The 17,221-nt window shown below is 36.8% G+C and overlaps 1 protein-coding gene across 9 annotated transcripts in view; it reads left to right on the plus strand.

Moving 5' to 3' along the window:
• The first annotated feature begins 462 nt into the window (after positions 1-462).
• Positions 463-17,221, plus strand: part of LOC117210891 (dystrophin, isoforms A/C/F/G/H) — a 441,996-nt gene continuing 425,237 nt past the window's right edge. For 2 of the 9 annotated variants that reach the window (XM_033454312.1, XM_033454311.1), the window contains exons 1-10: positions 463-702; positions 1,340-1,430; positions 12,312-12,373; positions 12,496-12,588; positions 13,136-13,213; positions 13,295-13,387; positions 13,538-13,627; positions 13,708-13,906; positions 14,001-14,149; positions 14,200-17,169. In XM_033454312.1, coding sequence (XP_033310203.1) covers positions 1,340-1,430; positions 12,312-12,373; positions 12,496-12,588; positions 13,136-13,213; positions 13,295-13,387; positions 13,538-13,627; positions 13,708-13,906; positions 14,001-14,149; positions 14,200-17,169 — 3,825 coding nt within the window. In that variant the 5' untranslated portion in view covers positions 463-702. Of the gene's footprint in view, positions 703-1,339; positions 1,431-2,749; positions 3,281-4,336; positions 5,069-12,311; positions 12,374-12,495; positions 12,589-13,135; positions 13,214-13,294; positions 13,388-13,537; positions 13,628-13,707; positions 13,907-14,000; positions 14,150-14,199; positions 17,170-17,221 lie in introns of those variants that run through there. The other 7 variants (XM_033454305.1, XM_033454310.1, XM_033454307.1 and 4 more) reach the window with 6 other exon arrangements.

Below are 17,221 nucleotides of genomic sequence, written 5' to 3' on the forward strand. Positions count from 1 at the left end.
ATTTTGATTTATAAAACTACATAAAAAATATCATATTTTTTTAAATATAAAAAGCTTGATTCTAAATCTAAACATATACTTTGCGCATTTAATATCTGTAAACTTTAATGATTAAATGGTCATGTTTTATAAATCGTCGAGATAATATTCTTTTACATAATAAGGCAGTTAAGTGTTAATAATTATTTCAGATTGTCATAAATGATAATTATATCTCTTTCCTTTTATTTAGAGATACGAAAAATATTGATATAAAATTTTGTTAAGTTAAATAATAAAAGAAGCATTGCTCAATATTATCTTCGATCAATTTTAAATTGTATTCATAATGCCGGTAGATTATGCATGTTAGAGGGATTGGTAGTGAATGGTGTGCTTCACTTAATAACAGAGGAGAATTTAAGAGTGATTCGTGCTTGTGTCAGAATATCTCGTGGACGAAAGTTCTGATCGTCCACACATATAACTAACAGACCCGTGGGTGTAGAAGTTCTGACAATTCTTCTTAGCAAAGTCGACATTCAAGCACGCATGGTCGATGCAACGAACCGCCAGATAGTCACAATACAGAGTGTCACTTCCGTTGACAGACAAATCATTGTCAGTGTGAAACGAGTATTGCCTGCAACAGCGTATTCAGACGTCGTCCGATGAATATCGTGTTAATAAATATTTTTTTTATGTTCTTCGACGATATTTAAGGTAACTTATACATTGTTTGCGTGTTCACAGATTTATTCATGTGGAACATTAATTTGTATTTCAATACCATTCACGATTGCTACGTATCTAATCGTTGACATCTAATCACGAGCAAGCGCATATCATATTAATTTTACTACTAATGATAACTATATCAGTTTGTTACGAACTGCGAAGATTAATAACATTTCTCTTTTTCAAGTTTTTATGTATATTTTTATGTATAATAATGTAATTCTTATAAAATAAATTTTGTTATTTATTTTATATTATATATTTAATAATATAATAATAACATATTTAATAATTTGTATTTTTTTTAGGCAGTAATAAATTAAAAGAATCAATTTTTAGAAAATGTATCAACATAATTTGAAAAAATCAATATATACATTGAAAAGATATGTTACATAAAAGCATATTTAGTTAAGGTTAATATTATGTTTGAGGAAACCCATTCAAGTCGCATTATCTGTAAACACTCTATCCGTAAAAAATAATCATATACCGATACCGATATATCGACTTTAAAACTAGCGTGAACTACTGATCTGCTGCAGTTCGATGTTATACAAGTAATGTTTGGCTGTGAACAGAGTTTTCCTTTTTATAAATAGAAATCATACAATTTTTTCAGATGCAACCAAGAAAAATTCGTTGGATTATCCAAGTTGAGGGAGATTCATGGCAAGGCGAGAGCGTCGAGGAGCAAATTTCCAGTATTAAAGGTAATTTAAAAATTACTCGAAATATGTGTTTAAAAGAATTGTTTTATAATTATAGTGAAAGAGGACATTTTTTATTCTGACTGAAAAATAGTATAAATTGGTACTATATATAATAAAATAATATAGTCTGTCACTTTACTTATTAACTTTAATAGTATCAGTGTAACACACTACTCATTTTATTCATTTATTAGGAAAACGCATTCGTTACTAGCACTCTGTGTCACTTATGTAATTATAAATAGAAGTGATCAACGCGATCACGTTTCACACCACGTTTTACTTTGTTCCATGATGTAAAAAATGGGAATATACAGAAGAGAGAAAATAATACATAAGAAAATATACAAAAAAAGTTGTTGTTGTCATACTGTCATTTCCATGTCTTATGAATCTTAGACTATGATTAAATATGAGAAGTTTTTTCGAATATAAATCAGATTAATCTTTTTATTATATTATATTATAAGTGGAAAAAAAGTATAAATATATAGGATATCTTTGATTTCATAGACAACAATGATCTTTACTATCTATACTATAAATCTTCGTGCGCAATTATATCAAATCTTTTCTAATGATTAAAGGACATGCAAAGTAGCTGAATATCATCGATGATGTCACTTTGTGAAATTTTAATAATATTCGAAAATTTCTTGAATAATACTTTTAAATCTCTACATATTTCCTAATAATTTTTCAAACCACTCAAACGTTTTATTCGTTTATTCGATTTTCTTCTAATCGTATGTATATTGCTCAAGATACATTTATTATCAATTTTATTCTAGCAATTAATACATATATTACTTTTGTGTACTACTTCCAATATTGATAAATATAATTCCCTACATTTTTCCTGCTTATAATATGAACGTGACGATATTTTTGGAACACATGCTACATTTCTGGTAAGTACATTTCGCGTAGGAACAGCAACAGATGTATATGAACCTTGACACGGAATATTTTAATTGAACGTCGTTTATATTTTTCAAAATATTTTTCTCGTATTTGGAAATTTAAAATATTCTGAAACTTATTCTTAAAATGGAGTTCTATAGTGGTTTTATAGTCTTTCTAAGTCGAACATAGTCATGAACGTTTATCAATGGACAGTTTATAGTGAATTTTTGGTGTCACTTTCATTGACACTGAAAGTGACAAATTAACGACACCGGAATAGTTTTCGATGATCGAACAAATTTAATATTTGATGCGTCGGCGCTGACTTCCAGAAAGAAGATCGCCTACGAAGCAAGCTTCTCAACACCTTACAGTGGCTTACAGTATCGCGACAGACTGCACCGAATGAGGTTCTTTGTTAACTAAATCCATGTGTGATCACTTCATGGTACCGTACTATCCACTAAAATCTCATCTAACCAGATTTAATTATGTGTACGCATGGAAAATCCGTTTTTGAAAAATTATTTAAAATCTGTGTTCATCGTTAATCGAATATGAAACTTTCAAAAAAATTGAAAATATGTTTAATAAAACTATAATAAAGTGATATTTTGGCAGTCATTGACAAGTCCGATCATAAATGTCGAGTGTTTAATGTTGTCTAATATTTGTGAAAGATGTTGCATAAAAAAGTGAATCTTACTGTGTAATCAGTACGGAATAGTTGATTATTTCGATGTTATAAATAATAGGACAGCGTGTACAGTGTTCAATATTACAAAAGAAAGTGTGATTCGTTTAATGTGCTACAATGTGTAATGTACAAAGTATTCAGCTATTGTGAGCATGTGATAAATTGCATTCTATTCAACGAAATATTCGCGGAGTTTAGTGATTTTAAATGCATATATAACCGGAAACAAGTATGGATGATGATATTTGTAAGTATGTCAAACGAAAAAATTGCGTAATTGGTTTGTTTTTACAATTGTTAAAACAATCACGACGGATATAGTCGGACGAATATCAATTCGTTAAACGATAATATACCTATGGCTGGAATTGATTGGATTAGTTGAAGAATTGGAGACGTGACGCTGTGGGAGGTCTCTAATGCAAAGATATAGACGCATTTCTCAGAATTGCATTAATCTTGTTTCGTTTTCATTCAATACGATTTTTCAAACGACGAATTATCGAGTATACATTTGAACTTATGTTGATATATATATATAAATTGGATATTCAATATTAAAATTATTATTAAAATATTTAAATTATATAAAACTCGGCTCTTATTAGACTATTTTTGATCTCGTGGGAAATATCGATCTCGGTATGACAATCGATAGAATTTAAAATTCGTATTACGGAGCTGTACGATCCACCTCTTTCTACCTGTTTCATTCGAGACAGACTACTTCTTTCGATTTCTGAGATCCTGTTTACCTGTGATACATTGGGCCTTACGGTCCACAAGGAAGAGCCCGAGGGCCTGTTTCACTGCTCGTAGATAGTAGTTTTTCTATATCTGTTTCAATCTATGTTTAATCCTTCGAGATATTTTATTTGTATCTAACGCGCAAGTTCCTTTGATAAACCATTTGTCGCTTTCCATAAATTTCCTATAAATTATATAAATATCATGCGACTGTAAAATTTATAGACTTAACCAGTATAGTGTCAAAAGTACGATTAAGGAATTAATTTTTACATTCGTAATTTTGACTTAGTCGATTATCGAATAATTTTGATTCGTAACTAGCTGGGCTCAAATTTTAACATTCCTTTCGTTGTTTTCCGTGAACATCAATAAAGTCCTACGATATGTTAGGGAAAGGGAGAACTCATCCGAGAATAAAGGAAAGAACGAGGCAATTTATAAGAAAAAGCGAGATAGAATGAAAGTGTACATCGCTAGAGGGCGGGTACAGGTGGGGGAAGTTGGGCCTTACTTGTCCCGAACTCCGAGGTTGCCAGTTTGCTTGAGACTCAGCCGGTGTGTGGTTCGTTCGGCGATCTATTGACGCTCGTATGAAAGTAAGAACGTTTGGCAGTTTTTCTTTTCCTTTTACATTTTCGGTTCGCGAATCAGCTATCGTTTATCCGTGTCTTTTTCATCTTATCGTCACCGAATACTGTTTTCTCTGTTTCTCTCGCTGTTTCTTCGATATTCGCATTAGGCGCGAATAACCAACAATACTGTGGTTTCACGTATACGTTATAATCGCGTTAAAGATTTTGAAAGCATAAAAGAAACGCTATCGTCGGTGAGAACAAGGTAAACAAGAGAAAGAGATAGAAAAAGAGAGTGTGAGGGAGATAGAGAACGGGAGCACGAGAGAAAAAGAGAAAGAAAGCTAAAGGTCCATGTGTGTAAGTGACGACGTGTTTGCTCGCATACGGGTGCAGTGGTCTTCTTGACAGTGTGGAATCAACAAGTGTCGTATACGGATCGCCGTTGTCGCGCGTTGTGCGCGCGCGATTCTAACCTCATCGTCGAGATCGGCTCGAAATTCAGATCGATTCGTTTTGTCGTTGACAATCGTTATTGTTCCCCAGTGTTTGCGTTTAAATTGTGCAATCTGTGATAGCCCACTTAGCGTGGCGACTGTAACCGATGTGATATTCTGTGCTTTCCACTAACGTGCCCTTGGATATTGTTACGTCGCCGATTCCGTGGCTGCGTCTCTGCAGAGTCTCAAGCAAGATGGAAGTCGTTTACATAGGTACTCCGCAATTATGACTTTACTACTCACCGAACCTTTTTATTTTTGTTACTTTTACTTTGTAATCGTCTCACAAATGGGTGGAGCTAACGTCCCTATATACATCTACCTTACAATCACATCTCATGCCTTGACATCTTGATGTTAGCTAAGAATTGCCTGCCTTCAGGATTTTATCTGAAAGCCGGCATTCGGTTTTCTTCGTTTTCATTTAAATTTAGCCGATGCTAGATTACTTTTAATATTATACATTAAAAACAATTGACTATTTAATGATTAACTCTTATCTGTCTGCATTGCGATTTAAACGATATTCTTTTTACGTTTACTGTGTTACATTCAAAAATGGATGCAATCTGCAACAAAGCATCGTATAGGACTCGGTATTACAATATGTTCTTTGCATAGAGCTGAAATAGTGCATTTTATATATTATTTTAGTATTCTACGCCAGTAGACAATGAGGTTATCTATGTTCTAAGGTATGCTTTATCTAATCTTCGAAATATTTATTCGCCATATACGCGAAACGCATGTATACGTCAAGAAAGAGGTACGGTACACGTGCACGTCAAGAATGATAACTAGGCTGCGTAAGTGGCGTCATTTAGATTAGAATGCGTGCTTCGTGTACTAGGTTCAGTGAACATACTATTAGCGAAACGATTCAAGGAAATCGTTACACGCAAATTTAACGCAATCTCGTTTCAATTAAACAATTTCATGCTGAAATTTTCAATTTCAGCGACTTTAGCAGTTTAGTTTTGTTCAGATGTTTGTTTTAATCAGCCATAGTAAAAGAATTAATCTTTATATCGTGAAATTTGTTACGGTAATTATAGTTTACTACCTGTTCATCGACAGCATTTCTAATTACTGGTACGAGAACAATGGGACATTCTCGTGGAAGAAACTGAAATCTCGTTTATTAAATAATTCGTGTAAAACATTGATGCATTAATAGGCTCGTTAATACGTAAACAGCCAGTTAATTATCATGGTAATCGAAAGGCGTAGTTTCAATCTTTTTTTCTCCTACGGTTTTATCATATTGCGTTAGTATGAATTATTTTTAATTTTGTATACTGCCTTCTGAAAAATTTATCCATTTTTATAGCGAACAAAGTTGAAACGCGAACATTTCTTCATGGTACCTAGTCCAAGAATTATTTGTCCTTTATTAAGGCACGAATTGCTCATTGTACGCTTGTTAAAATAATGGATCGCTTTGTTTTCCTCACTTCAATGCATTTATTTCAACTGTAGACAATAACTGCTTGTATATCTCCGGTAGAAGAAACGCATTCCGTTCGTGGAAGCTTAAATTGTAAAACTACGTAATGCTAGTGTGACGAATCAAGAGTTGAATCGTTGAATACAAAAACTGTCCATGTATGGACCACACGGACTATTCTTTGGCGTTCTGTGGATCTTTAAAACCTGTGATTGTCATACAAATGTCCGTATTCAATTCAAGAGATTTATCAAAGGTAACGATTTCGTGGTTCAAGCATTTCCAATGCTTTCCATTATAAATTTTTGCGTTGATCTCGATCCAGTTAGTTAGAAACCAACTCAATCCAAAGCAATCTATTTTGAGCTAGCTAGCTCGATGCTTTCCAATCTTCTTTTTTTTTTAATCGATTCGATTTAACGTATTCTTTTCGTTCGAGCTAGATTTTATTCGATTCGAATCGATACGGCTCGATTTAGAATTCTGGATTACGTGAGTACGCTTAGTTTTAGAGAACATACTCGGGAGTATGTTCTTAAGCCTATAATTTAGTACGAAGGATATATTATGGTCTATAGAAAGCTATGAATAGACGGATACAATTAACTAAACGTTGCCTTTCACGATAATACACCACGAATTCATAATACTAAATACATATTTTATTACATTGTATGTGTAAACAGATCGGTAATTTCAGAACGGATTAACTTGGCATAATCCACGTAACTGATCCGATACAGGTCGCGATTAATGTCTTCCGTGTTCATACATTATAACATTTTTATCAGGCTCTCTATTAACTAGCGTTTGATGCACGCGATTCGAGTTTGTTAACACAGCTGACTTTCATTGAAACGTTATAAACGTTAATCGCTATTAAGTATACGCGATATGTTTCAGATATCAGGCATTTAAATGTTCATTAAATGTGTTATAGCGAATCTATTAAAAGATTCTGTTATATTTCTCTTTTAGTTACTCCCCTCGTTTAAACGATTACGATTAATTTGCAACCATTGCCGATAAGAATGAAAATAACGAGATACCGTTTATTTCTTCGCATTGAAAAATATCTCATCCATAAAAACGCATATGATATAAGCTCAAACGTGTTAAATACTAGGACGCTGTACGAATATTACGTGGTTCCATCAGTTCGTTTGACCTGTGAACTTCGGATGATGGTGCGTTTAGGGCCAACGACACGCGTTCCAGTGTACACGCCAGAAGAGATGTAGTCCTCGCGGTCGCTAGTACGCATTGTCATCTCGTTTAAACGATTGTTAGCCACGCAGACGGCCATCCTAGGCGGTTAGCTTGTTTGCAAAGTGCACGCGGTACTCTACTTGCATTCAGGCTGGTGCCAATGAATGAAAAGGCGACGCTCTGAATGGCTCATAGTCGAAAAGCATTTAAAAGCGTTGCGCCTTTTGTGCCAATCGTATAATCGCACAAACTGCAGAGTATAGGGACAGGCAAAGTGCGTTCGATCCGGCAAATGGACACGCTGGCTCGGATAGAAATTTACCGTGTTTTGTAAATCATTCTAGGTCTTTTTCAGCAGCTAACTCTCATCTTCGTTTCTGGCCTATTTCTGACCTACTAAGCCAGTAAATGTATCAATCTAAACCGTAAAGTTTCCATGCTCTCTGACTTTCGTCTATTTGTTAGATATGCCACGTAAGAGAAGTAAGAAAGGAAGATTTTGGTTAGATTATTTTTACATCGAGGGAAATATTCTTCGGGGTATGGACCGTTTTTGTTGTCCGCGAGTTCTATAAAATTGCAAACATTAATCGTAGCTGCTGCGTTAAGTTAAGGATATTTATAGAGCAATTTTCCGGCTTGCGCAAGGGGTTAAAGGTTCCCCACCGTTACGTGATGTTTACGACGAAATTGAAATAATTTATCGTAAAACGACGCTGGTATTAGTAGGAACGACCAGTCTTCGTTGCTTCTTTCCGATCTTCCTCGCCTCATTTTCTCGATATTTGCATCTTTTTAATGAAGAGGCGATATCGAGTGGTTTCGAGCATCTCGTTCTCGCCGGCCCTTTTCGATGACGCTTAACGATTCTAGGGGGAAAAGAGGCAGGCAGAGGGACCGAGACACCAATGGGATAAAGAACGCTCGGTGAAAAGAAGGGAGAGAATCAGGTTCGAGATCGTTAATTCGACTTTGCCAAGCTGTTGGCGTTCACCAAGGAATGGCGACGCGTAAGAGCTTCGACTCGATGTGAAATCAGCACTCGATACGTATAATTCTTCCGGAGGTTCGAACCTCGGCGTAAAGATACCTTGGATGGAGAGCATTTCTCCCGCGAGTGGTAGTCGACTGGCGAAAAATTCTGCGTCCTTGAGGTAACCGATACCCGAGATCGCGCTGCGACAACGATACTGCAAACCTAGCGCACCGTCGATGGCGTAATGGTCACTGATGTAATCGAAAGATCGGTGTGACTGTAAACGTGAAAGATCTTTTACCTTTTTCCTAATAATATTAAATCGCGAATCAACTTTTCCTAAAGTAATATTTGTCTCGTGATATTTGGTACTTGTTTTAGTATTGTTTGAACCACGGAAAATACGTTATTGCTGTTTGATTCACGAGAAACGAGTCACGATCCCTATTCGTGAACGGTAGAACGCGAAAGACGAAGAATGCAAGGTTTCTTTTTAGAAAGCTCGCCACGATAGGTGTCAGTGCAACGGCGCTTCGCCGCGAAATATTTGTTTCGTTGATTTGCTCTAATGAATGCGCGTATAGCGGAGAGGAGAGCTGGTGTTAGCGCGCGTTTAGCTAAGTTTAGCTAAGTTTAGCGGTGGTTTCAGATGGCTGGCACTGTTTTCTCGGCGATGTAGCGTATTATCGAGGCGTTAACAGCATTACGCGCGCCGAACTTTTGCGGTTCGTTCAACCCTCGGGATCGCGCAAAGGGTAGCTCGTGGCAATTGTTGCAGATTCGGAAATCACTCTCGGAGCCGAGACACACGAAACTTGTATACGCTACAAGCTGCAGCGAATCTTATCTTTCGTTTCGTTCGCGTAAGCGAAAATCAATTTCAAAGTTCTCCGATAAGCGTGCACTGGAATTTTGTTCTATTTCGCGGAGTAAAGTTTTAACCTTATCAGAAGGTAATCAATTTTCTGTGTCACATCTCGGAGCGGTATAGTGTCGTGTACACAGTACTCTCTCGCGTACTTCATACTTGGCCACCGTTGTTTACGTTAGTTGCCACGAAAGTGAGCCAGCAGATGTGCATGTGCATATAAACACTCGAATCCATCTTTGGATTTTACCGAACGTTAAGGATAGACTTTCGTTACGAATAGTTTGCGCGACACGTGCACACAGCTGTTTCGTTTCCCTTTAAACTTTTAGTTTTTAATACGGTACCGACGATACACACCTTTCCAAGATAGTAGAGAAATCGATAGACTCGAGAACAATTTGATTTAACGGTTTCACGGCTCGGATGCATAGCTTCCACCGATACTCTGCATTTTGCTGTTACCGGTGATATATGGGACTGTATTATGCGAAACGTCGAGTCATAAGTAGTTCTCTATTTGCTTAAGGTACATATCTTCGCGCCGGAGTAGTTTTCACTTGGACACCGGTCAAGGTAATTTCACTGTCTTCTTGAAGCGGCTTATCTCTTCGTTCGTAGAGCTTCGATTTATATTTATCGACGGTTCTGTACTGTACTCGATCTTGTAATTTAAAGGAGTCAGTATAAACTGCGTTTTACTCGTTTCTCCGATGCGACTTAATTCGACCCTATGTTACCGGTTAACGTGAAAAATCTGCTTACATTCCGTCGTTGGCATAGAAACAACCGGTAACGGTTAACAGAAAGACTGCGCGGTATTCGCGACAATGTTAAGGTCCACGTTTCCCGTTTGATAGCATGAAAGCTGGATGACCTCAGCTCTGAAATTCCGTTACATCCATCATGTACAACCGTCTCTAAGCTTGTCGTCGCTCTACCATCTTCTTTTCGTAAACAATGCCTCGAAACCCTATCCTTTTGAATTCTTTCCAGCGACACAGGAAGCATGTTTTTAAAATTCATAAGACCCAAGACGTTAGAATACTATGCAGCTAGAATGAATTCCAAATGTTGTACCAGACAGCAAACTATCTACTCGATCTTTACTCCAAACATCGAGTCGACAGATTATCTTCTTTGGAATTGCAGTATCTTGTAAATAAAATTCCCGCAAATGATACAAGTTCTTTCGTCTCCATTTCTATCGTGAATCATCGTTCCGATTGAAAGGCGAGTTTTCCATTAAGAAGATATTTTTAAACTAGTTAACTGATCTTCTCGACTTGACGAGTAAATACCACGTCCTATTAGTGTAGCGTGTCTAACGTGCATCACCATCGAACAATCGTTCCAGTGGTCGTTACTCTCGGCTGCGTAGGTTGGCCTGATCGAGAGCGCAGGAAGTGGCGCGATTTACGTGACACGATTGAATTTTCTGGCAGAAAACGGCGGGGAACCAGAGGGTGGAGACACGGTGATCGCGCAAAGAAAACTGGCGATCGAACGACGGTGCGAAAGAACTCGATGCACCATATTCGGAAGCGGCACGGTTTCGTAAGGAAAGGCTCCACGTTGGCCGATACCCGGCCAGGAAAGACGCACGCTCTCGTGCGCGTATCTTACGGCATACTTTGCTTCGGCTACGTGATCGCCATTCGCGATTTCTGTCCCCCTCGTTTCCCCTTTCGTTCACTCTGCTATCGTCTATCCTTCCGAACGTAAGATAAGCACGCTCGTTCCATTCATTCATCGTTGATCAGTGACGTCCGCATGCTTGTCGCGTTTCTTTTCCATTTGCTTATTTGTAGAAATGTGGGCCGAAAAATGCATAGCTTTCTGGATCGCCTGGCGCCAACCACTCTGATACGGTCTCAATGACTAATAACGTTGCTGATATCCATGGACTTAATGTTGTCTAGATATTTCGTTTGCCAATAATTCCAAGCATTGGACGAAAAAAAAGTAAAAGAGGTAAACGATGACGAACGACGATAGTTCGGAGAGAGCGTAGGTGATTTAGAGGATGCGTGGACGATATTATTTGTTCGATTAAGAATTTGCATCGTCGATCGGCATAAAGTAATATATGATCGGAATCTGAATATTCTGGTTTCTGGTAAAAATCGAGCTAATGTATGCGGTTGCGTCAGGTTTTAAAGGACTCTCGTAGATATAGGAAGAACGAGTAGACAACCGTGCTGATCAAAGTACACGGTGAATCATTCCAGTAGTTGGCGTACCAAAGATTTGTCGTTGGTCCTCGGATTTCGAGCGGATGGTTACTCATCCCAACTTGATGATATCGTATGGCTCTAAAACGAAATTCTTCTGACTCGTGAAAAATCGCTAGCCTCACAGAATCCGGCCACAGGTACATATTTAAGCATCGTGCTTATGACTTTCTGTTGGTCGACCTAAATTTCAAGAGTTTACTGCTGCATTTACCGGGGTCAATGAGTGTCAACGCGATAGATGACGAGCCGTCGTTGCCACGTCGACAATAATTTCGCGGCGGTGTCCAAATGACAATGAAACTACTGCTGTTGTTGCAGAAACAAGATATTTAAATCAAAACTCGTCGTTTTTTTTCCTCCTTCTTTCGAATGATAACGCGAGATTAGACTTTCTTGCTTCTACGTAAATCGTCCAAAATAATATGTGTCGTACGATGTACATTGCCATCTCTGATAAATATATTACTAATATACATCGGATACGTAATGTTTTCTTCCATTTTCCTAATTCATTTCCTCGATTACTTGAAAATATGATTATCGTAATCGCTTTGAACGCTATTTAATTGTTAACAAACACGATATCATTATTAATGAACTCAACACGTTAAATTACAAATGTATGTTCAACGATACGAGTACAGTATATATTGACCTTTGTAAATTAAAAACGATTGTTCCGCAATTGTTGTAACGATTATCGTATACGTGTATTGCAGATGAGCGGGAAGACGTACAAAAGAAAACGTTTGCGAAATGGATAAATTCACAGTTGCTTAAGGTATGTACTACGTTGTTTAGAATTACGAATAAGAGTAAGGATTATCCGAATAAGACTTCGCGATCCCATTAATATAAGAATTATTTATCAAACATGCATATTCATTGAAACTTTTTATACAGAATCACCACGAGCCGATTTCTGATTTATTCGTTGACTTAAGAGATGGCAATCGATTGCTATCGCTGTTGGAAGTCCTTACGTCGAAAGCCTACGTAAGTAAAGAATTCGCAGTAGAGGTAAAGGATTATATAATCGAAACGCATAGGCGCGACAGCCCATAACGAGACATAAGCGATATTTTTATTTCGCATATGATGTAATCTACTGAACATTCCGCTGACAGTTGTTCTTTTTTTAAAAGGACTAGTCCTCGCAATAGCGCGTCTCGTGTTTACATTACGAAGTGTACGAATAGAATTCCAAGCAGGTGCGCCTATCGAGTATTACGAATATTTGCATGAGAGTGCGGATTATCTACGCACAGTAGGCGTAAGAGTATTCCGAGGGAAAAATATGTGTCGTTACGCGGATTCACTTTACGTGTCATTTCACGGGCAACTTTAGTCACTCGGAACATTTCCTTTATATAATCTCACTTTAAATCGCATTACTTATGATTTATTTTCTACTTTTTATCAATCTTTTTTACTACAGCTACATAGAGATAATTACAGCCGCTTAAATGTTGGCTATTTACATTCCTGTATTCCTACGTTAATTATCTCTTTTTTCTTCATTGTCTTGATTTATCTATTACAGAAAAGAGAACGCGGTCGAATGAGAGTTCATCATCTGAATAACGTTAACAAAGCTTTGCAAATTCTCGAGCAGAATAACGTGAGTTGCTAACATTGCACCCAATTATGAGAGAAAGTATAAGAGATGCAAATTAATTGATATCCTTTACACTTCTGCTAGGTGAAACTCGTAAATATTAGCAGCAACGATATAGTTGACGGGAATCCTAAGCTAACACTCGGATTAGTATGGAGTATTATTCTACACTGGCAGGTCAGTTTTATGGCTGGGTCAATTTACTGAGAATAAAGCTTATCAGCAAATATTGAACTCGTTTTTATTACTTATCGTCTATGTAACTTTACGTTGTAACTAGACGTATAATACATCATTTATCCGATGTTAAATGAAATGCTTATTTAGGTACATTACCATCTGAAGGATTTAATGACGGAATTGCAACAAACAAATCTGGAGAAAACTCTTTTGGCATGGTGTCGTCAAAATTCACAGGTGAAATCTTGTTCGAAGGATAAAATCAACTTTTTTTTGCTGGTTGTATAACAAATTTTTGAGACGCATGTCGTTTTTAGAATTACCCTGGAGTTGACATTAAAAACTTCACGACATCTTGGTCGGATGGTCTGGCATTTAATGCGATTCTTCATAAATGGAAACCACATTTATTCGATTTCAATAACATAGCGCGTAAACATCCGAATGCCAGATTAGATCATGCATTTCGTATTGCCCAAGAACAATTAGATATCGAACGTTTATTGGATCCAGAAGGTAAATTAAATTAAAAATTATTAATATCTGTACTAATTACCAACATCTAGTTTATGAAGTTTAAGACTGACATATACGTTGTATGTTGTAACAGATGTGAATACATCGGTGCCGGATAAAAAATCAATAATGATGTACGTTATGTGTCTTTTCCAATCATTACCTCATTCTGGAGACGATATAGGCGAGTTGGATCTATCAGTAGCGAGTGATAGTAGCCCGGTTACGACGCCAGGAGCAGAGGTATTCGATCTGATTTCGCGTAGCTTAGTAATTATATGTATCTTTTTAAGAATGTTTCTTTGCAGAATACTCTAACTTTCACAAACTTTGGAACGCCAACGTCGCGGCCGATGAGTCTCGCAACGAACGTGTCTGTAGAACTTGGCGGTTATCAAGTTGCTCTCGAGGAAGTTTTGACCTGGCTCTTGGAGGCGGAAGATAAATTAAATCACGCTCCAGAGCCTGGATCTAGTTTAGAAGTATTGAAGCAACAATTTCACGAACACGAGACATTTTTGGTGGAATTGTCCGGACATCAGGATGGAGTCGGTGCTGTATTGGAGGAAGGTGCGAGATTATTAGCAGAAGGTGGTTTACACAAGGACGAGGAGCACGAAGTTCGAGTTCAAATGTCATTATTAAATTCTCGATGGGAAGGACTCCGAATGCGAGCGATGGAAAGGCAAACTAAAATTCACGAGGTTCTTATGCAAATGCAACAAGGCCAGTTAGATGCATTGCGGCAGTGGTTAACGAGGACTGAAGATAGGATATCGCTAATGGCAACGATCGAACTAAATCAATCCGCTTTGGATGATCAACTAAAACTGTTAAACGAACTAGAACAAGATATTGCAGCGCAACAGGGAATCGTCGATGGTATGAGAAACATGGTAGTTGTCGTGGATGAAGAAAACTCTGAAGCAGTTTACGCGCAAATGGAAGATCAGTTATCTGCTCTCGGAGAGCGATGGACTCACATTTGTCAATGGAAAGAAGAAAGGAGGCAACGTTTGCAAGCTTTTTCTTCGCTTTGGCAAAATGTTAATGACGATTACAAAAGATTAGTATCATGGTTGAGCGAAACTGAGATCACGTTAAAACAAATGGAAGCAAATCCAGCGTCCGAGATTGGTGAAGTGTTGGAAAGAATTAAAAAATTACAAATTTTGAAAATGGATATGGATGCAAATCAAAGGAAGTTAACGTCTTTGCAAGAATCCGTTCAAGAACTGGAGGGACAAAGTACTTCGCCAGAGTGTATTAACATATTAGAAAAGATCGAAAATTTGCAAGATCGCTGGGAAGCGGTGGGGCAGATAATGGAAGTACAGACGCAGAGGATAACAAATTCCGGATTTGAGTTTGATCTAAAGACTGAGAGGGAAACATCGATGATTACAGGTAACGAATGGATGTCTGAAACAGTAACAAGTATCGCTTATAAGGAAGAAATTACTGCAGCTTCCACACCTCACAGTGATTCGAAGAAACGTCGTATAGATAGTACAACTAGGCACGAATTTGAATCTGCGTTACATAATCTGTATAAATGGCTCGATTATGTTGATTTAGAAATTGGACGATCGGAGGGAGTATTTGACGAATTGAGCATCGAAGAGAAAAAAGTCGTTTACAACGATACAATAGCTGATATAGAGGCACATAAAGATGACTATGACAGAGTTTTAGACTTAGGGAAACAGCTTCTCGAGGAACTAAGAGATGCAAATGAATCGGTCGAGGCAGAGGAAACAAAAATCAAAGACATACAGAATTGTTGGATGGCAACTAACAATCGGCTTGAAGAAATAAAAACTCGTATAGAATATTTAGAAGAAGTGAAAAAATTCCGAACGGAATTGGCTAGTTTAAATTTAATGTTAGATAGCTATACTAAATGGTTTGATTCGAATAAAGGAAACAATCAAGTAGAACCGTTCAGGGTAAAATTGAAGTCAATGAAATCTCACGAGGAACGCATTAAAAAATTGTTAGAAAAAATCAAAGAATTGTCGGAAAATCAAATTGGTAGTAATGAAACTGTTAATTTAAATGCTGATATACAAACTTTTGTTCGTAATTGGGACAAATTGTACAAAATATTGTCCGAAAGGTTAACCGAATTAAATGATGCTGTTGATAAAACACCACCAAAGAAATATACGGATGCAGTTGCTAATCTTACTTCTTTTATTAATAATGTGGAGAGTACATTATTGTCAGAGCATATAGTGATGTCAGATGATAAGACAATGGCAGAACAATTACAAAAATTCAATAATTTACAAAATTCTCTGAATGAGCATCAAGAAAATTTTCATTATGTAAATAGTGTTGGACACGAGCTAATAATGAAAACCAGTGGAGATTCTCAGGGACAAAGGCTTAAAGATGCATTACAAGATCTTATCACCAAATGGAGTGATATACCCATAATATTAGAAGAACGGCAACAAAACTTATTGAGAGATATAGAGACTTTAAAGGTATTTAATAACGAGCTCTTGGATCTTCAAAGTTGGCTTGAAAAATCAAATCAGTATCTAGAAGAATTATCGAAAGATAATGTGTCAAATAATATCGAATGTATGGAATTTAAATTAAAGCAAATTCAATCTTTTTGTGAGGATATAAATCAAACAAAACCTCGAATAGAAAAACTTCAAATCTCTACAAACAGATTACTTGAAAATTCTGAACCAAAATTTGCGAATGTGTTAAACAATAAGCTGGAAGTTGTATCACATAAGTGGAATGCTATTGTTGACGGTGCTAAAAGTTTAAATGATAAATATGAGGATACATTGAAAAAGAATGATGAAATAATAAATGGGATAGAAGATTTTACAAAGTGGTTGTCGACTTTAGAAAAGGAAATACCAGTTGAAACTAAAATAACATCTTCGGTTGAACTGTTTCAAGTTCGTGGCCGATATCAGTCATTAAAAGAAAAAATAGATAAACGAGTAGAAGAATTTCGAAATCTTAACGAGATGGGTAATGATAAATTGTTAAGTTCCGAAGGATCTTCGGTACAAGAACTTGGTAGACGATTTACGTTTTTAAATGCTCGCTGGACAGATGTTACAGATCGTATTTATGAACGATACAGACATTTACAAAATGCCAGCCACGAATATGGTGAATTCCGTGCTTTAGTTGCGCAAGAAAGTGATTGGTTGGATAAATTAGATAAACGATTGAAGAGATCGACAGAAAGTGCTGCAGATGCTGAAGAAATATCAGAGGAACTTGATGTAAGTTTACACGTTATAGTACCATGCAAATTTTTATGGTTTGTATGAAAAG

This window comes from Bombus bifarius, unplaced genomic scaffold, assembly GCF_011952205.1.
Source record: "Bombus bifarius isolate JDL3187 unplaced genomic scaffold, Bbif_JDL3187 scf7180000008213, whole genome shotgun sequence".
Classification (NCBI taxonomy): Eukaryota; Metazoa; Arthropoda; class Insecta; order Hymenoptera; family Apidae; genus Bombus; species Bombus bifarius.